General features: G+C 36.8%; 1 protein-coding gene across 1 annotated transcript in view; it reads left to right on the top strand.

Annotated features, from left to right (window-relative positions):
* Positions 1–5,496: 5,496 nt before the first annotated feature.
* The window catches only part of Gpc4 (glypican 4), a 38,254-nt gene continuing 17,536 nt past the window's right edge, over positions 5,497–26,214 (top strand). The window contains exons 1-2 of the mRNA XM_015506172.2: positions 5,497–5,662; positions 23,039–23,430. Coding sequence (XP_015361658.1) covers positions 5,554–5,662; positions 23,039–23,430 — 501 coding nt within the window. The 5' untranslated portion in view covers positions 5,497–5,553. The remainder of the gene's footprint in view (positions 5,663–23,038; positions 23,431–26,214) is intronic.

Below are 26,214 nucleotides of genomic sequence, written 5' to 3'. Positions count from 1 at the left end.
CATTGTTAAAGGAATAGATTCCTCATATTCAATGCCTTCTTCTTTAACCATTGATTTGAAGTCCTTCACAAAAAAAAAAAAAAAGAACCAATACACACTCAGCAGGATCGAATAGTAATTTATTGTGATTGTCTTTGTTCAGCTTTGAAAACTAAGGCATTGATATTAAGACTAAAGAGAAATTACATAGAGCTGGCGCAATTGAAAAAAGTTTGGCTCTTTCCAGTGATTTTTTTTTTTTAAATGCCATAGAGTTAAGCTTTAAAAGCACGCTTCATTGAATCCCATCCAAGCCTCCTAGGACAGGGCCGGGGGACCTTTTTTCTATTGAGGGGTACTGACCCACAAAGTAAAAAACTAATCAAGGGCCATGTACAAAAAGCAACTTAATTTAGGTGCTTCCTTAGAAAACCATAAAGCATTCAATTCACCTGCTTTTAAAATTAAGAACAAGGAACTCTCAGCAAGTACAACAAATAGAAAAAAAAAAACCTTCAGTTTCATATTATGTGTAGTTAAAGAGGTGGGGTGGAGTAAAAAAAAAAGAACAATGTGAGTAAAGAAAGAGTGGGAAGCAGACAGGCGAATTAGAAGGGACTAGAAGAGCTACATGGAGAATAAACTATGTATATCCAGCAGGAGACTGAATTAGGGAAATAGGGGAGACAAATGACAGTTATAGATCATAACCAACTGTTCACTGGGTTACTGGATTCAGTGGTGAGCTGCTGTTCCCAGCTCTTCTGTGGTTCAATTCCTGAAGCTTCCCAACTCTCTATGTGTGGTGTGTGTGTGTATGTGTGTGGCTTTTTTTTTTTTTGTTGTTACTAGTGATTGAACCTAGGGGACTTAACCACGAAACCACATCCCCACCCTTTTAATATTTTATTTAGAGACAGGGTCCTGCTGAATTGCTTAGGGCCTTGCTGAGTTGCTGAGGCTGGCTTTGAACTTATGATCCTCCTGCCTCAGCCTTCTGAGTCACTGGGATTACAGATATGTGCCACCATGCCCAGCTCAGCTATAATTCTCTCTTTTTTTTAATTAAAAAATTTAAATTGTAGATGGACACAGTATTTATGTAAATTTTTAAGTGGTGCTGAGGATCAAACCCAGTGCCTCACATGTATGAGGCAAGTGCTCTACCACTGAGCCACAACCCCAGCCCCTCAGCTAAAATTCTTAATGAAAGGTGTATGTCAGGGTCACCTAGGTCCCTTCTAAAAAGTGCACATGGACTGAGAATACTCATTGGGAGGGCACTTACCTAGCATGGACAAGGCTGTGGGTTTTATTCCCCCCCCACCAAGTAACTAACTAATTAAGTAACTAACTAAATAAATAAACAAGTAAATAAATGTGCAAGCCCTGTCTGACTGTGCCATATTGATTCCCTTGTCCTGGTGTTCAGCTCTTGGCCTAAAGGAAAAGTGGTGTCATTTTTCTTAAATACATCCATAGGATCACTGGGTTTAGAAAGGAGATCTCCAGAAAGATAAAAACATTTTTCATTCAGACACTGCCTTCAAAAGCAGTCTCAAACACATAGAATGTCTTTCAAAAAATATGTGCATTTTGGTTCTCAAAATAAACCCTTTTGGGTGCTTAAAGTAGAAATACTCAAGGTTTTTTATTTTTATTTTTATCTTTGCAGTGCTGGGGTTGAATCCAGGGCTTCATGCAGACTAGGCAAATGCTCTGCCGCTGAACTACACCCCCAGCCCTGAAATATTCAAGTTTTAAAATAACTCAGGTTACTCCAGTTCTCAGAGATTCTTACCAGAACACAGAGCTGTAATTCCGTTTTCAAATGAACTATAACTCTTCCCCTTTTCCTTCTTGTATATCTCATCAGCAGTAACTGGTTGTGGCACTGAATCCCCAGTAGCCTAAGTATGTCTTGGGATTTAATTCACAAGTGTGTCTTGAACTGCATATGTCTCAGGGCTTTTGGCAAAAATGGCAAATTACATTTTCCAGGTAATGCTTCCAATAAATGCAGACAGAATAAGTGGTGCGCTTGAGGCTCTGTGGCCAAAAGTAGCAAGTTGGAGTGAGAATTTTGTACTGAGAGGAAGATGACTTTGCAAGCTGAAGCAGCCAAGTACCTACCCTGTTGTCATTCTTTACATGGGACAAGCCTTTCACCACTACACTAAGTCTTCCTGGGAAGATCTCTTAGATGAAAGTGCACTGTTTTCTTTTCTGTTAGGTATTGCCAAAACACAGATGCTCTCCAGTGTTAAAGTATAAGCAGGTCTCCATAAAGTCCTCCTGAAGGCTTTGGTGGATATGAGATGGGTGGAGTGCCCTGGGCCATGCTGGGGCCTTTTATGTGTGCCAGTGTAAACGGTGCTGTCTGCTTTCAGCAGGTTACCAGTAAAACTTTTATTGCTTTTGCCCATTTTTGAAGGGTGTATCCTCAGTGTAAAATTCCTGTGGGTAGGCTTAAACCTCTCAATGTCTTAACACCTAAACTGAAGAAAATGATTCTTTCCTGATGTCGTTTAATATTTTCTGACTTCAGGTTGTGTACACGCCCTCATGTACGTGCATATTAGGAGGGGAGATCTTTTTCCTTGAACTTAGAAGCCTATTTTCATAGTTTCAAATAAATGATCCTTTATTATATGTGTGAACTCTGTTAAGATTTGGTGAACATAGATGACTTTCTAAACTCATGAATTGTTTTGCTTTGGAAATTCAATACATTTCAGAATGTAAACTTTGCAAGGAATAGAAAACCAACCTGTACTAGAATGAATTTTGGCCTGTGACAATCATTTTTTAAAAATATTTCTGTAGTTGTCAATGGACCTTTATTTTATTTATTTTTATGTGGTGCTGAGAATCGAATCCAGTGCCTCACACATGCTAGGCAAGTGCTCTGCCAGTGAGCCACAACCCCAGCCAGTTGCCTGTAACAATCTTATGAAAGTATCTGCTCCCTTTTGTGAAGTAATTTACTTTAATTGCTAAGTTCTCATTCTGAGCATTCTGTTTAACTTTCTATGTGGGATATGAGTGTGATATTTATTATTTAATACAGCTACAGCACTATATGCTTGGAGTCCTTGATATTGTTTTATGTGTTAAGACTAACTAATGGCGGAAATTCTTAACCCTGAAACCAAGAGACAACTGGGTATTTCCCTGTTAATTATGTGGCCTGGGCTAAAGTCCTACTGCAAAGTTGTTAAGCCAGAGAGGAGGGACTTTTGTTTTGGTTGTAACAAAGGTGTGTCCATAAAACCGAGCTTTAGTAACCAGTCTTTTACCAAGGAGTTCTGAGATATTCTGTAACTTCATAGCTCTAAACAGTACCTTTTTCATATATATCATTTTTTTGTGGGGGTGGAGAGTTAGTTGAATTAGCTGTTGACCAAGGTTTTCAGAAATGCCAAAAGAAACTTAGAAGTTTCTGGATAGGGAACTTATTCAAATATTAACCTTTAATATTGAATACTCATTGTTTCTAGAAGTAACATTTTCCCTACTTAAAAAATTAAATTCATTCATTCTTTTTAGTTATACATGACAGCAGAGTCCATTTTGATATAATTATCCAAGCATGGAATATATTTTATTCTAGTTAGGACCCCATTATTATGGATGTACAGGATTCATTGTGTTTACATATATGTACATGGGGAAACTGTTGGATTCATTCCACTATCTTTCCTTTTCCTGTCCCCCTCTGTTCCTCATTCCCTATTATCTAATTTATTGCACTTCTGTTCTCCTCCTGCCCTTATTGTGTTAGAAATAAGAATGATGTGGAACACATATGATTTTATAATTATTTGCATATGTGCTGTTGGTAATCTGCTTATAATAAGTTGCCAAATTAATCTTTCCTGATATACCCTCACCCAGACGCAGAGCTCCTTTGGCATCTGTGTTAGGTGAAGGCCCAATTCCTGTAAGTACACACAGCCAAGTGGCAGTAATGGCCATTTTTTGTCCCATTTTGTTCCACATGGTCAGTGTTGTTTGAAAGATATGCTCTTCATTCTGTAACCCTTTATTTATTAAGCACACTTACCATTGACAGGTTTATATGTCTTCAGTAAACTCATTGAGATTTTCTTTAGGTGGAGTCTTGCTACATTTCCTAGACTGGCCACAAAGTCCTGGGCTCAAGTGACCCTTCTGCCTTTGTCTCCAAGTAGTTGGGACGACAGACATGCAATACTGTACCTGGCTTAACATTTCTAAGATCTTGGTTCTTTTCAAAACGCTTTTGTCTTACATGGAATATGGGTAGCAATAGCAGAAGGCATGGTCAAAGTGAATCTTTGTAAACATGTACAAAATTATACTATGCCAATTAGTGTTGTTTATTTTATTTTAATTTTGTGGTACTGGAGATTGAACCTGGGGAACTCTACCACTGAGCCACACCCCCAACCCTCTTTATTTATTTATTTTTAAGTTTTGAGACAGGGTCTTTCCAAGTTGCTGAGGCTAGCCTCAAACTTGTGATCCTCCCTTAGCCTCCAAGTATCCAGGACTACAGGCATGCACTACCACACCACGTCCAGCTGTTGGGGCTGATTTTTGATTAGTACTGTATCTTTTAGTTACTGTGAGGAGAGACTCATTGTCTCTTCAAAACACAATTTTTGTTTTGTGACAGAGGAGGAACAGTGAGGGAACTCTGGGGCATATAGAAAGAACCTGTCCAAACCTTTAGCTACAAACTACAAGCATAATGCAGCTGATGTAAAGAAGGGAGGTACTTCATGGCTTGGGCTGCTGTGAGGTGATGTGTCTTTGACATTTTCCTTGACTTTTAGGGCTGCATCACTATAGAAAGATTTACATTTATTAGAACCTACTAGTCTATATTGGGATGGGTGGCTATACCATACAGAATTGTAAGATAGTCTTTAATATTTGTACAGATGCTGGGAAGAAAATCTTAAAATCAAGGGCCATTTACTATCACCTCTTTGTGATTTATCATAGACTCAGATTATCCTGCTCAAATTCCCATAGTTTCCTCTGTGCTGACAACTCCTTGAAATGTACAAATCCCTTCGCTTCCCCATTTTAACTTGTGCTCATATATTTGCTCAGTCTTTGGCTATTATCACATATTGTCTCTTTTGGAACATAAACTCCAAAATCCAGAAAAACTGTGTCTCATTTTTGTATTTATACAGTATTTTTCATAAAATCTCAGCAAATACATAAAAGAGACTTTGATTGATAATGAATGCTGTTCCTTTTATTGGTCACACTGAGTGGTCTGTGGTTTATCCGTCTCCCTGATTGGAAGGCTCTTGTGTCTTTTGGAGTGAGTTTTATTATATTGTTTTCAAGAAGGAAATAAATGCTTTTAGGCATCATGAGATTTTTTTCAATACACCTGATGTCTAGGCCTCTGCAGAAACCACAGACTGAAAAGCAGCAGCGTGAATGCACCTAAATCAAACCCTTCCCTCTTGGACTTGATGGATGATGATAGAGACTGACTGTCCTACTTTTGATCTTCCAGGTGATCATTTGAAGATCTGTCCCCAGGGTTATACCTGCTGCTCTCAAGAGATGGAGGAGAAGTACAGCCTGCAAAGTAAAGATGATTTCAAAAGTGTGGTCAGCGAACAGTGCAATCATTTGCAAGCCGTCTTTGCTTCCCGTTACAAGAAGTTTGATGGTATGTTATTCAAGTCACACTTAAGAGCTGACAGTTCAATTTGTATGATTGCTTTTTCAGAGCTCCTCTGTTCCCTTGGTGCTTAAGTTTTATCTCAAGATGTTCTTTTTGTTGGCTTCCAGGTGCAAGTAAGCCCTGCAGCTTTATTGCTAGAATCATTTTGGATGCACATGAATCTGTATAGTAGTCATTGTGGAAATACAGTCACAAGAAACCAAAAAATAGATTTCTTTAATTTAAATGCTTTATTTTCTTGGGTAAACACAGCATAGTGTTGACGCAAGTCACTTATTAAAAAAAGAACTTCCTAATAAAAAGCAGGCATCTGAAAACTGTCAGAGTGGGCATAGAGAGTCTACAGATGCTGGTCTTCAAATTAAATGGATCCTCAAAGACAGGTAGGATTCTAGAAGCTCTGCAGAACACAGGATTAAAGCTCAGCTCCTGAGTGTCCATGCAGTAGCAAACAAGAGGTGGTTACCATACTATGGTCTTCATTAAGCTAGGCTTCCTCCCCAGCTTCATTATTAGCAGGGGTCTGGCACACTCTTTCCATGGAAAGCCACAACAGAGCCCGTTCTAATCCCTTGTGCCAGACGTGGCTTCTCACAGGCACACTTTCCTTCAATAGTGAAAAAATATCCAATATGAGCCAAATGAGAGGTACTTCAATCTGATCTGAAGCAACATTATAGAAAACAGACTTTTAAAAATAGAATATGAGGTCCAAAACACCTCAGGATTCTTTTCTTTGGTGCTGCTCACTCAGTATGAAGATTGTTGTGAAGTAGATTTAATTTTAATAGGAATGATTTCCTTTGTGCCTGTTTTAAAGGCCATTCTAATTACATAGTACCTTTGAAGCATGCTTTTCTTGACATTATGTGTGGTGAAGAAGTACAAGGCAAATTTTCTGGATGTGAAATGTCTTTGAGTATTTCTGCAAAGGGCTCGTTACCATGGTGAAAAGTTAGACTAAATTAGATTTGATATAGCTGATAAGACAGTCCCCAGCTATAGAACAGGTTGTATTTCAAATGTTGGCTTTGAGATTCGTTATTTGAAACTTATAACTGATTTAATAAGTGTTAGTTAAATTTCCAGGCTAGACCACAATAGCACATTTAATCTATAATGTAGTTGAACTAAAATACTGTCTGTGTATTTTAGTATGTACCAGTGACCCTACTCATTTTCTCAAGCATGCAAAAGTGTGCTTTTTATTAGTTCTATTTCCTTTCCCTGTGTGGATGGTAGTAAATTTATATATCCTCCTTATCACTCCAGCCTCCCTACACATAGGCTGTGTGGAAATATCTTAATAACACCCATTTGAAAATGGGTGTTATTGACAGAATACACTATTAGACCACTTCTGTCTCTCGATCATGAAACTATTGTTAAATTATGTTGGGGAAAATGGTATGCACTTGCATTTCTCATTCAAGCTAATAACCTAAATGTTCCCTTTTATTCTGGGGAGCAAACTTAGATAATTAGATGGTCATCTTTGAAAAACTTTAAAAATTTAAAAATTACCAGTTGGAGGCTTCATAATGGAATTCAGAAGGAAACAAAAATCCTGCTCTTTAGAAATGGCTCTCCTCTTGGCAGCATGGTTCAATAGAGATAAAGTTGTTTCTAAGTTCCAAGGACATTTCTTGTTAGACATGTCTCTGGAGTCCTAGCCTATGGGCCTGCTGGCTTAGCTATTCTTCCCCCGTCTCCATAGTTTTATAGCACTACTCCTATGATTCCAATGTGTAGGGGTTTTTTTGGAAAGCCATACAGAGAAACTTTATCAGTAAGCGTTAGCATATGTTTTTAAAAAGGACAGAAAAACGGTTTCTCTTGCCCTTTCTTACCATGCTTCACAGTTAACAAATATGTTAAAATTGTGCCTTTATCAGTTTTAGAACTTTTTAAGAGAAATTATTATGAAACTTCAGTTTGTTTTTTTCTGATTTCTAGTTAAAATATGGCATATCCAATAAATTTAATGAGCATTGTTTAAATTTTTTGACAGGGTCGTTGCAGAAATGTGTTTGGTTTGGAGATCAGAACAGAGCTAGAATACTTCACACATTTTCTGGAAGTTAGATTTTTTGAGATGATAAAATAATTTTAAATGGTAAAACCTGACTGGCACCCAGCAAACCAAAATCCTCTCATGGGTGCTACGTGGATTGACTGACTGATTTTTAAGACTGGCTATTAGGACTTGCCAACACTTCTCAAGGGTAAAGTTCTAAGGATGTTGAGTTCAGTGCTATAGGTATGTCTTGACGGTCAGAAATCCAAGAGTGGGTGCTTTTGGTCAAAGAATTGTCTGAACTATTATAAAAGCCAAACCCTGGGTCTGTAACGTGGATGGGAGAGGAAGTTGGGCAGATTAACAAGATGGCAGATGGGGAACCAACATTGGGCAAAATTTGCACAAAGCTGTAGTGAGGAAATAGCCAAAGGACACACAGAAATATATTAGATGAGACAACTTCAATGGAGAATCTGTAGTGATGTTTAACCTATGGTGTAATTCCAAGTGGTAACCCTGAGCTAAGACAACTTCCTATATCATCAAAATCTATCTATGTCTATGAGATAATCCTCCTTTCTAAGGCAAGAAAAATTATTTTTTAAAAAAATAATATATGTTTCAATAAAAATAAGGCTTATAGGTAATTAACCTTCTGTTTCTAGAAATCATCCCATTGCCCTAGTTTTCCATCATTCTGCCTTCATTGACACCATGCCAGTGTTCTGGTGTCAGCTCCTGGCATGTTTGATAGTCATTGGATTTGAGAAATATCTCTGAGTTTATTTTTTGGTTTTATACTTTAAATTTTCTATTATTTGCAAATTATCAGGCTACTATACAGTCTATAAACCAGGTTTTAAATTATAAACCATGTATGTGTGTATATGTGTTTAGACCTGGGTGAAGTACAAGGAAACGCTTCCTTTGGTAGGCCTCCTATCTCCGCAACCCAACAGAATTCTCAGGTTTCTTATGTTCTAAATATGAACCTCTGAGTTTAAGGACTTGCTTAAATGTTTTTCTATATTATAAACTTTTTTTGTACACTGTTTACCTTAGCATGTTCATAAGCTGTAGACATACAGCCAGAACATGATAGTGACAGAGCTAACTGCTCCCCCTGTTGGCCAGTTCTGGGAATTTGTTTTTGACAGTAGAATTTCTAATTAGCATAGCTGAGTCAGTTGTCTCATGAATATGTTAATCAAATACTTAGTTCAGGAGGGTTAGGAAGAATTGCTTTGTAAAAGGAATAGAAATAGTAGAAGTGAGGCATAATCCATGTTTTGAACCACAGAAAAAGGACTCACCCCAAAATATCTGGGATATTGTAAGAGTAATTATTTTTTAAAAGCAGCATAATTAAATAAAAAACCTAAATAAGTTATGGTGATTAAAGTTGCTATATTAAAAATGTCTGAAATTTATAATAAAATGATATAACAACTATGAAGAAGTATTATTACTAAATATCTCCCTGAATCAAACTGTTTCCTAGATATTTTGCATGATAAAACAAGAAAATAGAGATGTTGTCGGATACTAGTCTACTGGAGAAACTCTTTTAATTTGTCATCAGAGCAAATTTAGCACCTTTAGATGGGTGGCAGAACACAATGGATTGTCAGGCTGGTTCTGCAGTGAACCTTCTGCAACCTGGGGCAATTAACTGGGTCTCAGTTTTTCCATCCATAAAATGAGGGGGTTGAGCTAGATGCTCTCTAAAAACCCTTTCAATTCTAAAAATTCTCTCAATCTTTTAAACATGTAACTAGACCAGCTGCTTTAGTGAAAGGTCTTACAAGATGTTAATTAGCCATCTGTATGGTACCCTCTCTTTTCGCTCTATCGTTTCTTAACCCTCAGCTACTCTCACCAGGTCTTTGAAACCCTCCCATGAGCCTGCAGCTTGTTAACTTGAATAATAGTAGAAATTTTCTGAATTAGCTTAAAACACACATAAAAGAAATAATTGTCCATCCCATCTATCTACATGGGCTCTGTAAACCAGAGTGGTTATCCTTCTCTTAAGCCCTCAAGCCCGCCCCCATTGCCTATCATTTCACAGAGGCAGGGAATGAAGCACTCTTCAGACTTTTAGCTGAATCGTATTTTAATCACTGATTGAATTTTTTTTCTGTAGTTCATATTGGCCATTACTTCATTAAGCCAGTAGGAAACCCAGTGTGGGGGCTCAGTGAGTTGAAGGCATTTGAATTCATAGTCCTGTAAAAGTAAGGACCTCAGTGGAAATGAGGTGTCCGCTCACCTTAAAAGACAAAACATGTCCACTTAAATAAGCTTCATGATCATCAGCCAAACTAAAATTCCTGGAATTTTCCAGACCCCTGAACTTAAATATGTATTTTTAAGATGTATTACTATCCTTTGCACAGCTATAATTACTGAAGACCATCTAGGAGGTTTTTAGGTTGAAAAATGTCTAAGATGTCCTCAAAATAAGTGTGTCATAGAAATGTATAGCATAACATGGTTGTTAATCTGTGCTTCAGATTTTGTTTATTAAGACTTTTTTGACTTGTTGCTTTTTTAAACGTCTGCTTTAGTGTAGTGAGCAGCATTTCACAGGCTGAGTAGTCACCAAAATACAGAGAAAGACATGAGGTTGCCTGGCCTCTCTGCAGATGCAGTGTTCCTTCCAGATCATGCTAATTCTCTTTAATTTAGTTGGAAAGTGCTGCTACTCTTTCCTTTACAATTCTATTTTCATTTCCTTCCATGTGAAAGAGACTAAAAAACAGTATTTTTGCTAATTCTTTTCTTTCTGTGAAACTTGATGAGAATGAGCCACTGCCAGCTTACTTTAATCAAATCAAGAGCTCAGACAACACGCACACATTTCTCTATTGACAAAGGTTTTCTGCCTTTTGAGTTGTTATCTGAAGTGTGACCAATTGTGGCTCTAACATTGGCTGTCTCTCAGATTGAAAGTCCTTGAGCAGCTTCTCTGGAGCCCAAAGTACTTTTACTCTATGGGTCTCTGCAATTAGCTTGGACTTTTTCAGAAGTCGTGACATCAGCAAGAAACTGCCGATCTGTTTGCAGGAGAGTAAATACATAGTAGAGTTTCCTCTGAACTGCTTTTATTGGCTCTGTTGGTTTGTTGTGCTTTAGACTGGGAGTTTGGGATGTTGTTGTTCATCTCTTCCCACCCCTTTCTATGCATTTTGTCTGTCCTGAAAAACAAAAGGCTTATTTAATCCACCACTGACTTGAACTGTTTGACCTAGAGAATTTTCCCAAGCCAGTTGCACTTCATTTCCTTTTCGTTTATTATCCCCACCCATATCTCCATCCTCTTAGCAGAGCTAGTTAGAATGCTTATAATAAATATGACTCATATAATTTCAGGCAGCGAATTTGGCTATATGTCTGAATGATTTAGTAATTCTACATCTGGGTATGTATCCCAAGGAAAGAAATATCTGCATAGAGATGAGTGTTAACAGCACAGCTATCCCAGCATTATTTATGATAGTGAAAAATTGAAAATAAGCATAAACACCATGCAGGTATTATACTTTGACCTGCCCTTAAGATGTCATAGAATGTAGTCATTGCAAATAACATTTCTGAAGAATTTTTAATCAATGTTAGCAATGTTACATGAGAACAGGGTATAAATAATATAGCATGATGTCACCCATGTGACAAGATGTTTTTATAGGAAAAAAACAGGAAGGAAATCTGATAAGCTATTGCTGTTCTCTTTCAGTATGGGATTATGGGTAATTTATATCTTCATACTTTTCAGTTTTATTACAAGGAGGGGTATTTTAAAAACTATATTATATTCTGTTTTTTAAAAAAATATTTGGCACCATAATTTATTTTAATTTTTTACTCATTAATTGTACAAATTAATGGGTGTCAAGTAACATTTACATACTTGCATGTGTTGCACCCTAATTGTGTCTAACCTCCTTTTGCCTTCTTTTTCTCTCCCCTCTCACCCAGTCTCAATGTCCTTCTCCCTTCTTTCAGGTCATCTTTTTTTTTTTTTGTTTTATTTTATTTTGTTTCCACAAATGAGTGAAAACATGTAATACTTGACTTTCTGTTTGGCTTGTTTCACTTAATATGATGTCCTTCAGCTCCATCCATTTTTTTCTACAAATGACAGTGTGTTGTTCTTCTTTATGGCTAAATAATACTCTATTGTGCATATATTCCATATTCTCTTTATCCATTTATTTTGACAGATATCTAGGCTGATGCCACATCTTGGTTACTGTGAATAGTGCTGCAATACACATAGATGTGCAGGTATCTCTTTTGTATGCTGATTTTATTGCAATTGGGTAGACCCAGGAATAGGATAGCTGGATCATATAGTAGTTTGCTTTTAGTCTCTTGAGGAACCTCCATGCTTTTTTCCTTAGTGGCTATACTAATTTACATTCCCACCAGTAATTTATAAGACTTCCTTTTTTTTCTACATGTTCATCAACATTTGTTGTTGTTGTTGTTGTTGTTGTTGTTGTTATTTATAGTAGCCATTATGACTGGGCTAAGAAGAAGCCACATTGTACCTTTCTCCAATTTTGTACCTTTTCCCTTATTGTGCATTTCTCCAATATTAAAGATATTGAGCATTTTTTCATATATTTATTGGCCATTTTTACTTCTGTTGAGAAGTGTCTGTTCAGATAATTTGCCCATTTATTGACTGACTGACTTGTTGTTTTGTTATTTTTTTAGTTCTTTATATGGTCAGGCTATTTCATCCTCTACCAGATGAATAGCTAAGATTTTTCTCCCTTTCTGGATGAGCTCAGTGGCACACATATGTAATCCAGGTGACTCAGGAGCCTGAGGCAGGAGGATTGCAAGTTCAAGGCCAGCAATTTAGTGAGACCCTGTCTCAAAAAGTGAAAAGGGCTCTGGCTGTATCTCAGTGGTTGAGCAATCCCCCATACTAGGGGGAAAAAGGACTTTCTCCCATTCCTGAGGCTGTCTCTGCATTCTGGTGATTGTTTCCTTTGCTAGGCAGAAGCTTTAATTTCATGTCATCTCATTTGTTAATTCCTGCTTTATTTTTCTGTGCTATTGGGGTCCTATTTAGGAAATTTTTGCCTGTACCAATATCTTGGGATGTTTCCCCTATATTTTTTTCTAGATGTTTCACTGTTTCAGGTCTTACATTAAGACTTTTTATAATTTATTATTTCTCCCTTTATTAGGTTTATTTCTACATTTTTGAGGCTATTGTGAATGGGATTGGTTCCCTGATTTTTTTTTCTTAGTGAGATCATTATTGGTTATATAGAAAAGCTGTTTATTTGGGGGAACTTTCTACTTCGATGAATTGGCTTATCTGATCAAGAGTCCTGTGGTGCAGTCTTTGGGGTTTTCTAAGAATAGAATTTCATCAGCAGCAAAAAGGAATAATTTGACTTCCTCTTTTCCTATTTGTAGCCCTTTTTTTTCTCTTGCTTAAGTAATCTGGCTAAAATTTCTGTACAATAAAGCATAAGAGTCATGAGCGTGGCCACCTTGACTTTTTCCTGGTTTTACAGAAAATCATTTTTCCCCATTCAGAATGATATTGGCTATAGGTTTGTCATATGTGGGCTTCATTATGTTGATGTATGATCCTTCTGCACTTAATTTATTCAGGGCTTCAAAATGAAGTGATGTTGAACTTCATCCATCAAAGGTGGTTTCTGCATCGATTAAGATGACTATGTGATTGTTTTCTCTTGACTCTGTTTATATGCTGTATTATATTTATTGATTTATGTATGTCAAATCATCCTTGTATCCATGTAATAAAACTACCTTGGTCATGATACATGTTCTTTTTAATATGCTGTTGAATTCAATTTGCAAATATTTTGTTGATTTTTGCATCTATGTTCATCAGGGATATTGGTCTATAATTTTCTTTTATATTGTGCCATTGTCAGGTTTTAGTGGGTAATATTAACTTTGTAGAATGAGTTTACAAGGGTTCCTTCTCTATTTTGTAGAATAGTTTCAAAAGCATTGGTATCACTTCTCCTTTAAAGTAGTAAAGTTCAGCACTGAATTCCTTCAATCCTAGGCTTTTCTTTTTTTGGGAGACTTCTTTTACTGCTTCAATTTCATTACCTGTTATTGACCTATTTTGTTTTTTTATTTACTCTTGACTCTATTTGGGTATGTCATGTTTCCAGAAATTTTTCCATTTCTTCTAGATTTTCCAATTTCATGGCATATAAATGTTCAAAATATTCCCTAATGATTCTTTGAATTTGAGTAATTATCCATTGTAATTTACATTCAGTGTTGGCCTGTATATTATCAGCAGAACACTAGCCTAGCATGCACAAGGTCTTGGATTGGATTCCAGCACCAAATACACATAATATGCATATACACGCACATGTTCAAGGTTATTTTGAAAGATATATAGTTGTTCTCATCACTTTGTTGATTTTTCTTCTGGTTCTTTTGAGTACTCTGTTCATTTCTTCCAGTTTTATGCTATATTGATAATGTGTGATTCTTTACTGTTTCTCATTTGTGTTTCTGCTCTTCTTATATGATTTATTTCTCTTCTGTGCTCTTTTTTATGTTAATCTTATTTCTTCTTCTGTATTAAGGATTGAGGATTCCCTTAAGTATCTTCTGTAATGGTGACCTAATTGTCATGCATTTGTTTAGTTGATGCTTATCTTGGAAGGTTTTTTTCCCCCTTTGGTACTAGGGATTGAACCCACTGAGCCACATCTCCAACTCTTTTTATATTTTTTATTTTGAGACATGGTCTCACTAAGTTGCTTAGGGCCTTGCTAAATTGCTGAGGCTGGCTTTGAGCTTATGATCCTCCTGCCTCAGCCTCTTCAACCATTGGAATTACAGGCATGTGCCACCACACCCAGTGGAAGTTCTTTATTTATTTTTCTTGTTCGTTCTCTCTCTCTCTCTCTCTCTCTCTCTCTCTCTCTCTCTCTCTCTTTGATCCTGAAGAATAGTCTTACTGGGTATATTGGTTCCATTTGCTTTCTTTCAGGCCTTGAAGTTCACAATTCCATGCTCTCCTAACCTTTAGAGTTTCTGGTGAGAAATCTGCTGTTATTCTTGTGTGTTTACTTACAAATATGACTTGGTGCTTCTCTTTGGTAGCTTTTAATATTTTTGCTCTATATTATAATTTTAGCAATCTATAATATAATCATAAATTATAGAGGTTCTTTTATGGTTATTTCTACTTGGGGTTCTGTGTATGTGTACCAGGGATTGAGCCCAGGGCCTCATGCATGCTAGGCAAGCACTCTAGCACTGAACTATATCCCCAGCACCTATTTCCCAAGATTTGGGATATTTTCTGCCATTACTTCACTTCATAGATTTTCTGTATCCTCATGATGTAGTTCTTTTGCCAAATATTTGGACACTTGATCATTTAATGATGTTTCAGAGATTTTCTGTGTTCTGTTTATTCATTCTTATTTTTTCTTTGTTGTGTTCTGAATGTGGTGATTCATCAACCTTATTTTCAAGCCTGATTCTTTCTTCTACTTGATCTAGTATATTGTGAGGCTTTCAACTGAGTTTTTAATCTGATTTACTGAGCTTTTCATTTCTAAGACTTTTTTCTCCCCCAAATCTCTCTTTACTAAAGTGCTCATTCATATCTTGCATTATCTTCCTGAATTCATTTAGTAGTTTATATGTATTTTCTTATATTTTATCATGCTTTATAAAAATCATTATTTTGTTTTTTTTCCTAGCATTTCTTCCTTTTAATATCTTTGTCATCCATTTATTAGAGACTTAGGGACTTTAGGAGATGTTGGAGTACCTGGGTTTTTATTTTTTCATACTTCTTGTGTGTCTGTGTTGCAATTTGCATGTGTTAGGATGTATGTCTCTTCCACTTTTATGTGAATACCTTCTTAGTAAAGTTTTTTTTTTTATGTGTCCTGGGGTATCAGTTTGTTGTGTTGACTTTATCATAAACTTCTTTGGCTGTGATTGGTGAGTTTTGACATACTGTGTTAGAACTTGAGGGACTCTCTTTCTCTGTAGTTCTTGCGAGAATGGGCTCCCTCTGGTAGTTTAGGCAGGAATGGTATAGATAGTAGGGTACATGGGGTTACACACTCTGTGATTACTGCTACAATGGGAATGGAAGCCCCTATCATATGTTGGGGGTTTCCTTGGGCTCTGTTGTTATTGGTTCTATTACTTGAAAGCAAGTCTGCTACTAGCTGGTTCAATTGTGGTGATGGGTATGTCCAAAGGAATTGAAATCAACATATTTAAAAGACACTTACCTTCTAGTGTTTATAGCTGTATTGTTCACAGTAGCCAGAATATGGAATCAAACTAAATGCCTGTTAACAGAGGAATGGTTAAAGACAGTGTTTGTGTGTTTGTGTGTGTGTGTGTGTGTGTATGAGTGATTTACATATATATATCACAGCTATGGAAGTCCTTAAGTAAATTGCTTAGTTGGTGACGGAAGTGACCTTCATAAAATGGAATGATGCCCAGCAGAAGTACTGAGTACACAGTACTAAGCCTGTGTCCCTGGCCATGTTAGCCAAAGATAGGAGCTGGGAGATACAAACATTGTACTTTCCCCTTAGAGCTGAGGCACTCAAAATGCTTTCAAGGAATAAAATTAAACTTGGAAAAGAAGGGTGATCCTACTTTTGCAAGATCTCCTAGTATTCTTGATATGCGAACAATCCCTAATGAGGGCCACAGCTGGCAATTGGCCTGTCAACCTAGGAGCAACCTATTAATTTTCTCTCCACTGATAAACATTAGTTGACTGTGTGACCTTTTGGCACACCACACGCTATCAGGCACTCTTGAGGAGTGAGATTATGCCATGATAGAGGAAAGTGCTTGTTAAAAGCTTTCACACACTCCCAAAAATGCAAGTCAGAAGAGGAGATAATATATAAACCAAAGTTTCAGTTTCTTAGTAAAATGCTTTCTGATTCTTCTTTCCCCTTTACTTTTGTAGATGCCTGTATTAGCTGTTCTTCATTAGATATTTGATATTGGGTGAAAGAATAGCTGAGTATAACTCCCTTTTTTTTTAACGGTTTGAAAAGTATGATTTGTAGCATTTACAAAGAGGCTTCTTTTCTTAGGAATTTTGTTGATACGGTGACTTAATGTTTACATGCCACTCCAGGGCTATGAAAAACAGCATTTATAGTAAAGGGGAAATTAATCCTTGTATGTAAAAGGCAACTTCCTAATAATGTAAATACAAGGTGGTAGTTAATAGCACCAAGCAAATGGATTGAATAGAAAAGGTTTCCAATCTCTAAGGTCACAGGTTGATTCTAGAATACATTCTAGCTCGTTAATCAATGGCTAGCCAATTGTTTATAAAAAAAAGTAACTAATGGCATTTAATAGCAGAACTGGAGGTCCTTTGACCTTTTTGAAGAATTTTGAATGTTTATTTGATGCAAGACAAGTGGCTGCCGATGGAAGTTCCAGAAGTACACGATGTTCTTCTTCTTTTTTAAAAGACAGGATATTTACATAGAAAAAATTTGTATGGAAAAGTTTTGTCTTTTCACTCTAGTTTTTCCCATGTTAAATCAGTACTGCTTCTACTAAGAATAATTACATTTTAAAGCTAGAAAATACTTAACAGTCCCCTAACTCAGTCTTTGTATCTAGCAGTCTTTTGACAAACAAGGTAATATGCAAATGTAATACATTGAAGGAGGGGTGAGAATTGATCTGATGGCTACTTCTTGATTTTTACATGTGTATACTGTGTATGGCATTCTTTCTTTTAATGTAATGTAAGCTGTCTTTCCAGAATTGAGGTTTCTCCATTCCTTATTTTTCACTCAGTAGTTGTTCCCACCCTCTTAGATGTCTGGGACACTTCACAGCCTTGGAAGGTAGAGCCATTAAACATTTCCTTTGGGATAAACAGCTCTCAGTTTTATAAGGCCTTGGGTCTTCTCAGCAGACCTCCAGCAGCTTTGAGCTTCATTTATTTCCCCTGATGGATTATGTTTGACTCTACTAGGAAAGATAAAAACCAGTCTTAAAAGATTATTTTTAAAAATGATTGTTCCTATAAAGAAATTCAAAGGGTTGCAACACATTATTTCCTATACTTCTAGCAGTGTTTACATATTGAACATCTACTTCATGCCAGGCATTAGTTAATATCCCTATTTTGTGGATGGGGCAGTAGAGACTCAGAGAAGTTTGGCCTTTTACCCAACTGTGGTCACACAGCTCCAAGTAAGAATCTTGTGCTTTCCCCACTGTGTAATGCTGCTTCAGATTCACAGCATGTTATTGTGCTTATTTCCTTTCTGGTGTTAAGTGACCATTCATGAGCTCAAGGAATGGCAGCTGCTTGATCTTCAGAACATATATACTTATGCCTCCAAACTGAAAATTGAAGAGTGAATAAACCCTGATCACAGACACCATCTCTCAAATGCTCGTTAAACACCTCCTTCTTGACTTACTTTCACTTAAATCAGACTCTTTGAGCAGCATTTTTTTTTTTCATGAATACACTCAACAGCTGCAAGGGAGATCTAACTTCCAATTAGCTTGGCTTCTGAAAGGTGTGTTACTCTGGTTTACACTATTCTTGGCTGGTTCTCTTATCCACCATATACATTATAATTGGTTTCAGGCATAATGATTATGAAGGAAGATTGCTAGGTGTCTTGGACTAGGCAGCTTTTATTTAGCAGTTAGAATGTAATGCAGGGTGGGAATGGAGATGAGCAACACTGCGGTCGAGGAAGTGGCTATTGATGGCTGTGCACCAGGACCTGAACATCTAATTCGTGGTCCATTCTTCACTGTAGAAGGAAATGTCATGGAAAGAAAAGGGGTGAGGGAGCAAGGATGTGAAAGTATTATGCAAGAACATATGGGAACTGCTAATTTAATTGAAAGGAAAGATACATTTTTTTTTTCTTTTCTCTAATAAGAAATTATTAAACTCTGACTGACATTGTACCTAATCAGTATGGATTTTAAAATTTAAATTATGTGTGCCATCCATGTGAGGTATCCTTTCAGACAGAAAGTATAGGCCAAAAAGTCCCATTTAACAGTGCTAATGAAAATAAGTCTAAGGAAAAATGAGTTTGAGTCTTTTGGATCCCATCATTTTTTGTTCTGTTGACTCTCATAGGCAAAAGAGGTGGATATTTAAGAACTTTCTACATGAAATAAAGGATTAAGAAAAAATTTTTTTGGGGATGCTGAGAATTGAACCTAGTGCCTTGTACATGTAAGAAAAGCATTCTACCAGCTGAGCTATATCCCTAGCCCCACGGATTAAGAATTTTATAGATGTTTTTAAAATCTCTGGTGTACTCATAAACCGTATGTGGAAAGTGCTGGTATAGTAAAGGTGAATTGGATGGGGGAAATTTGTCTTTCTAGAAACTTTCATTATAGTCTGATTGGGCAGAAGGAAGGTTGAGATGCATGGTTAAGCTGTATGCTTTGATTTGAGCCCATAATATCCACTCAGTACGTACTTGTCAAATTGCATAGCCATTTAGAGAGATTAAATTGTGAGGTTTTAGTTTGTTATATCAGTTTTATAGAATTTCTCAAGCATTTATTAACCACATGTCCATTCAAATGGTTTTTATATTTGTAACTTATGTGTCCACATTAAAGACTCTTTTAAAATGTGAAGGAAAGGAAATAAAATTTCAGAATGATGAAATGAATTAGGGTTTAGTATGCAGATAGCACCAAGCTGCTTTTTAAAGTACAAACTAACTTAAATACACACACTCTTAAGATTTTCCCAGATAGACTGTGAGTTGTGAGAGCCAGTGTAAATTCCATGGTGGTGTGCATATTAGCTTCAAATCAGTCTCCTCTACATAGGATCATTTCTCTTATACTGTGAGTAGCTATATTTTATGTAGCTATATCAACTGCTAAACTCCTGACCTGTACAAGGAACTGTAAGAATGTTTTACTTTTTCCATAGAACGTTCAGTGTCTTCATGCTTGTTTGGCCTGCAGCATTTTGAAACCTAAAGGGGATGAACTTTGACATTTTTAGAAGTTTTAAATTAAAACTAAGCTAGATGTGCCATTCTGTATGTTTCTCCCTCAATTAAAAAAAAAAAAGCCATGACTGTAGGTGCCATTCATTAAAAATGTAAGAAAGTATTAAGAAAGATTTATTAAATGAATTTGAAAGGAGAAGCCAAAAAATTCTTAACACCCAGTTTTTCTGATGTGTACCAATTTTATGAGCAATATAATGAAAACGTAATACAGGGAAAAACCTGTGGTTGCTGTTGGAACTCGCTCTTTTAGGTCATGCAGCATTAATAGTGTGGCGTTAACACAAGGCTTGCATATTATTCTCAATGACCAGGCTTTATTTTTCCAATATGTGAGTGCTATATATGCAACACACTGGATGTGTCACAACACAACCCACATGCTCCGTTAGTTTCCTGATTGGCAAACAACACTTAGCATTGAAGCTGGTGATTCAAGCACAGTATGAGACATAGATCAGATGACATTTAAGGTTCCTTCTCATCCACAGACTGCCCAACTTTGAATTGTAGAAAAGTGCTGCATGCATTTAATCATTCACATTAATACTTAGTTAAGAGGGTCCCATATAAGAAAATTTGTCCCCAAGACACCATAAAAATAACATCTAAGGCTGTAGCAATTTTTTTAGGTGCAATTTATTCGAAAGACTTTTCCCCTTGATTAAAACAGTACTGCTTGTCCCAAATCTCTACAGTCAACACAATAGTCTGCTGAGCAGCTGGTGATTGCTAGTGAGAAATGAAATGGGAGAAGTTTTATCAGGTAGAACAGTTGTTCTCCAACCTCAGGCTACAGCAGAATCACACAAGGCTAGATCCAACCCCGGGGTTTCTGATGCAGTAAGACTGGGGTGGGACCAAGAACCTGTATTTTTAACAAGTATCTAGCTGATTCTGATGCAGTGCTGGTCCCTGGCTTGTGCTTTGAAAACTCTGCAGGATTTTGGAGAGAATAAAAGGATAGTTGACTACTTACATGGTTCCTGCAATGGTTAGTTTTGGTTGTCAAGTGAATTGAGGGATGCCTAGAGAATTGATAAAGCACACATCAGGGTGTGTCTGTGAAAGTGTTTCCAGAGAAAATTGGTATTTGGGTCAGTGAGCTGAGAGGAGGAAGCCATGTTCTGAATGCCAGCAGCACCAACAAATAGTCTGGGCCCAGATGAAACAAAAAACATGGAAGAAGCAGGGAAGCCAGCTCTTGGTACTGCTTACACTTGTCCCTACTTGTGCTGCTGTGGCATCAGACTCTAGGTTCTTAGCTTTTGAATTCAGACATGCACCAGCGACACTCCAGGGGACTTTCAGGCCTTTGTCCCAGGACTGGGGCAGTATCATTGACCCCTCTCTCATTCTGAGGCTTCTGGCCTTTTGGACTTAGCAGTTATCAGATTCTGAGGCTCACCAGCCCATATGTGGCCATCATGGGGCTTCTTAGCCTCTGTGATTGTGTGAGCCAATCTAATTTATATATATATATATATTCCTACTGGTTATTTTCCTTAGGAGAACCCTGACTCATGTAGTTCCTCTAGCTCTTTTTTTCTTTTTCACTTTCTGCCCTCTCACTTGAAGGGAGAGAGCTTTGGTAAAAATGCCAATGGGGATGGGTTGACCTGCCTGTTTGTTTACTCTGCAGAGAGAATCCAAGCCTAGGAAATAAAAGACCAGCAATAGTAGAAAGAAAAATTAGATGAAAGGAGGAGAGAGCTCCCCCCAAAGCCAAACAAACAAGCATATTCAAAATTTGAAAATCTGGCACTAGAAAGAACTATGGACTTTATCCCTAAGTCTCAAGGAAACATGAAGTGATGAGTTAGGGGCTTGAGAGACATAGGTAGAGAATCTCTTGGCACAAAAGGGTTAGTCACACACACTTCTATCTTTTTCCAAAAGGCTTTAGGTTACTCAGTTCAGGTTTTGTAAAAATCTATTTGGAGTTAGTTGTCAGTCTCTGGTTTGTCCACCCAGTGTGAGAAGAGAATGGTTTTGTAGCTCTATTGTATTTTGATAAGCTTGCCAATGTTCTTGCTTTGAAGTATGTGGCATATTTTCTTTCTGCTCCATGTTCACTTAGAGACACTTTCTTATTTGATGTGGTCCTTATATTTTGCTCTGGTATTTATTATATTTCCTGCTTATAAACTTGATATCATGAGGTGTTTATTTTTATACCAGGCAAGAGATTCTTTAAGAATGATTAATGTTATAGATACTCTGTTAGCTCCTCTTTTTCATTGAACTTCCTGAGAAAAGCTCCAAGAGGAGAAAACCAATTCATCATTTGTACTTGAGAGATTAAAATCTTTAACACTTAGTCCATGGCTGTGTGGTGGCCAAAATATAAATCTGAAATAACTAGATATAAATAAAAATAGGTATTCCCGTTTGTATTTTTTCGGTTATTTTTCCATGTCCTCTTACAAAAGCTATGCTTAAAGTCCATTATGTATTTATATTATTTTTTTAGTAGATGGACATACACCTTTATTTTACTTATTTATTTTTTATGTGGTGCTGAGGATAAAGCCCATTGCCTCTCATGTGCTAGGCAAGTGCTCTACTGCTGAGCTACAACTCCAGCCTTGCATTTATATTCTTATTGTCTATGTCTCTCTTTTTTTTTCTTTCACATACAAAGGACACTGTACAAATCTTTTAGGAGCCCAAGATTAATTTATATTAATATCACAGAGGACCCAAGAACTTACTTTCAGAACCCTTCTGTGCTTGCTTCTAGGGCTATTTCATAATGTTTCTTAGCCTCAAGAATTTCTTACTACATAGATATGTAAGGAGGAGAAATGAAAAACCTCACACCCAAGTAAAACAACTTTTGAGAATGCCCATCCAGCTCTTAGGTTACAATTAGGGTTTAGATTCATGCAGTTGAAAGTTCCTCAAAACCTGATATTTTACACATTTGTTTATTTTTGTTCAGTTTTTCATTCAGAAAGAGAATGTATGTATATTATACTGACTCCTGAGTAGTTGTTGCTTTAAAATTTCATATTTTTAATTAAATTTCATATTTTCCATCTCTTAAAGGTAGACACATGTGTAAGTGACTTTGTGACATAGGTTTTTTTTTTTCACTGACAAGTGATTGGAATTGATAAATTCCCCAGAAAGCATTCACTCTGTATACAAACATGTTTTCCAATTTAATTTCTTGATGCTTTTCAGTTTTCAAATTTATCTGCAAAGCATTTCGTTATTTAATTACTAAAAAAAAAAACCCTTCTTCCCTTCTTTCATTTTTTGTTTTGTTTTTAGAATTCTTCAAAGAACTACTTGAAAATGCAGAGAAATCCCTGAATGATATGTTTGTGAAGACATATGGCCGCTTATACATGCAAAATTCAGAAGTATTTAAAGAGCTCTTCAAGGAGTTGAAGCACTACTATGTGGTAGGAAATGTGAACCTGGAAGAAATGCTTAATGACTTCTGGGCTCGCCTCCTTGAACGGATGTTCCGCCTGGTGAACTCCCAGTACCACTTCACAGATGAGTATCTGGAATGTGTGAGCAAGTATACTGAGCAGCTCAAGCCCTTTGGAGATGTCCCTCGGAAATTGAAGCTACAAGTTACTCGTGCATTTGTGGCAGCCCGTACTTTTGCTCAAGGCTTAGCAGTTGCAAGAGATGTAGTGGGCAAAGTCTCCGTGGTAAGTGCTGTTTGCATTCTATGTGTGTGTTTTTGTTTTGTTTCATTTTAAAAGCAAGTTTGGGAAAGGTACAGAAATGAATCACTAGAATTCCATTGGCTCAAAAAGTCTTCTCTCTTTGTCTCTTGCCTCCTCTTCTCTCACACTTTGTCCTCGTACGTGTGCTTTTTAGAGTTGCTAAACAAAACCATGATGAACATCTTCATATATCATCATTATTCTTTTCTGTGGTTTCCTTAGCAACCATTCTTAGAAGCAGGATATGTGTTTGCTCTGGAATCTTAATTTCAAAAATGAGCTTAATAACCTCCATACTCTTCAGTTCTTATTATTCCACTCCCCATCTTGGAAAAGAAACTTATACACACAGGTTCCACATTTGGTTGTTTTGAGTGACTATGTTGGAGCCTACTAGTTATAGTCTATAAAGTCATTTATAACCAACCCATGAGCCCATGCTCTCTTATTATAAGTTATACTCAGAGCCTTTTAGAAGACAGAGCTTTTCATGATAATTAATATGGGCCCCATTGCTCTTGACCATGACATTATTTATAGGATTACCATTACAGGAAATAAAATTGTAGTGTGTAAGCAGGATGATGAAGTGAACCTAATTCCTCAATTGTACATTAAGCAAATTGGACTAGATCAGTGTTTTTTGTTTTTTTTTTTTCAGATTATGGTCCTCGGGGCCAGCTTGGAAGGTGCTTCTAGGCTTCCACAAAGATGAAGGGATCTGCTGTTTTTTAGTGGGTGGGACTGTGCATTTGTGCCTTTACCTCCCTAGTTTCACTGGAGAAGCTTCGCTTTTTTTGCTTTTATGCAATAGGGTTTTGAGCAAGATTTCAAAGGGGAAAAGGTTCTATTGCTATTTCCCCATTCCTTCTTCAATGAAGGTTGTTGTTGTTGTTGTTATTGCTGCTGTTTTGTTTGTGGTGCTGGCAATGGATCCCAAGATCTTGCATATGCTAGGCAAGCACTCTACCACTGAGCTATATTCCCATCCCCTGAAAAATTTTTGCAAGGCCATTCCATCACTCCCCTTCCGTGACCCCAATACCGGGGAAGAAACAGATATACTGGAGCAAAGTTATGTTTGCAAGACTGATGTTAGTGTTACCTTTAGGCCCTCAAAGGAAAAGCCAAAGTGTAGGTCATTGCTAAAGAGCCTATATACACAGGATAGCAGCCTCCAATTAGGCCATTTGGTTGTTTTAAGGACTGGTCAACAGAAACACTGGACAGGACTACAAACACTGAAATAGTCACCTGACTCCCTATCAGAGAGTTCATCTATAGTTAATGTGACCATATAATGTATTGTCCAAACTTGGACATGTATTGTCTAAACCAGGAGGTGCTTATTGCTAATAACTATATATAGGCAACAGGTGTCACTATTAATAAGCAATGAGGACTGCCCACGATGTACAGTCATCCCAGTTAAAGAGGAAGATTTTATTTAGCAGAATGAAGAAAATGATTCTAAAGGATAATGTGTTATGAAAAACAGTTGCTTATAGGATTTTTCACATTAGAATTGGATAATAATAAGGATTAGTTGATTGATTGCATTACATTATTGTTTTTTTCTATATCATCTCCAGCCCATCAGCTATCAGAAAATAATTCTTTGCACTGTTTTTGTTCATTCTTCTTCCTTATGATATTTTTATTGTACATTCCAAGTATCTGTGGGGGTATATGAGGCTGTGGTTGGGGTGAGGGGATGATTGTTATAATTAAAGGAATAATTTGGTTCCTCAATTTCTGCCAACCCCAACAACCATTATTAATTTTGGAGACACTTATGTCAGAGTCCCTAAAACAGTGCATGGTTAATCCAGATCAAAGTTATTTACATTTGACATTTTTCAACGGTTCCTTGTGTTTACCCTAAGCTGAAAAGGCAGTAAGGTTGGAAATAATGTTTTACAGCTACTTTAAGTATTGTATTTGTAATCAGAAACTTTATAGAAAAATACTGTTTTGGCTTCACCATTGAGCTGCTTCTAGACTTAAGGATTGACTTGAAATCAAACCCTTCAACCAGGTTGTTTTATGTTATCTAAATTGCACAATAAGAAGACACATAGGCATCATATCAGTTTCTAAAGGTACATAAGCAAGAATTGTATCCAAATATATCATCTGTGGAATGTTTGTAAAAGCATGCCAAACATACTTGCACACTTGAGAAAATATTACATGAACTGTTGGAATATGACTACCAGTTAAATAGAATTTAAGATACAGTGATATGAGGAAGACAATGAATGACCTGGCTTTCAAAACCTATTTGAAATTAAAAATGTTGAAAAAATCCATGTGACTAATTTATAATTAAAATCTTCTACCAGTTTGGGCCCTGAAGCAATTTTTTTTTCAGATACAGGGACTCTCACCCCTTCTAACACCTGCCCGCCAGCAATTTCCATGTGGAACTAGAACAACCCAAAAAATAAACATACCTTCTTTTGGTGCCCAATAAAATTAATTGCCTTGAGCTTTAAAAAGACATTTTAGAGTAGGAAATGTGTTTCCTAATTGAAGAGACCCACCTTTCCCACTTATCTACAAAGAGATCCTTAAAATCAAATGTGACAAGCATCCTATTCTTGGGGCTACTGATTACATACTTAACTCAGAGATGTTCCTACTTTCTCTTTATGAGTGGATGCCCTACTTTTACAGTTTACTTCTGCAACAAAATGGTCGCAGTTTTAAGCTGAGCAATGATTTGATCACAACCAAATCTTTGAAAGGCCATTAGCACAATCA

The sequence above is a fragment of the Marmota marmota genome, unplaced genomic scaffold, assembly GCF_001458135.2.
Source record: "Marmota marmota marmota unplaced genomic scaffold, marMar, whole genome shotgun sequence".
Taxonomy (NCBI): Eukaryota; Metazoa; Chordata; class Mammalia; order Rodentia; family Sciuridae; genus Marmota; species Marmota marmota.
Note: the sequence above shows the minus strand (reverse complement) of the source record. Positions and strands in the feature narration are given on the sequence as shown.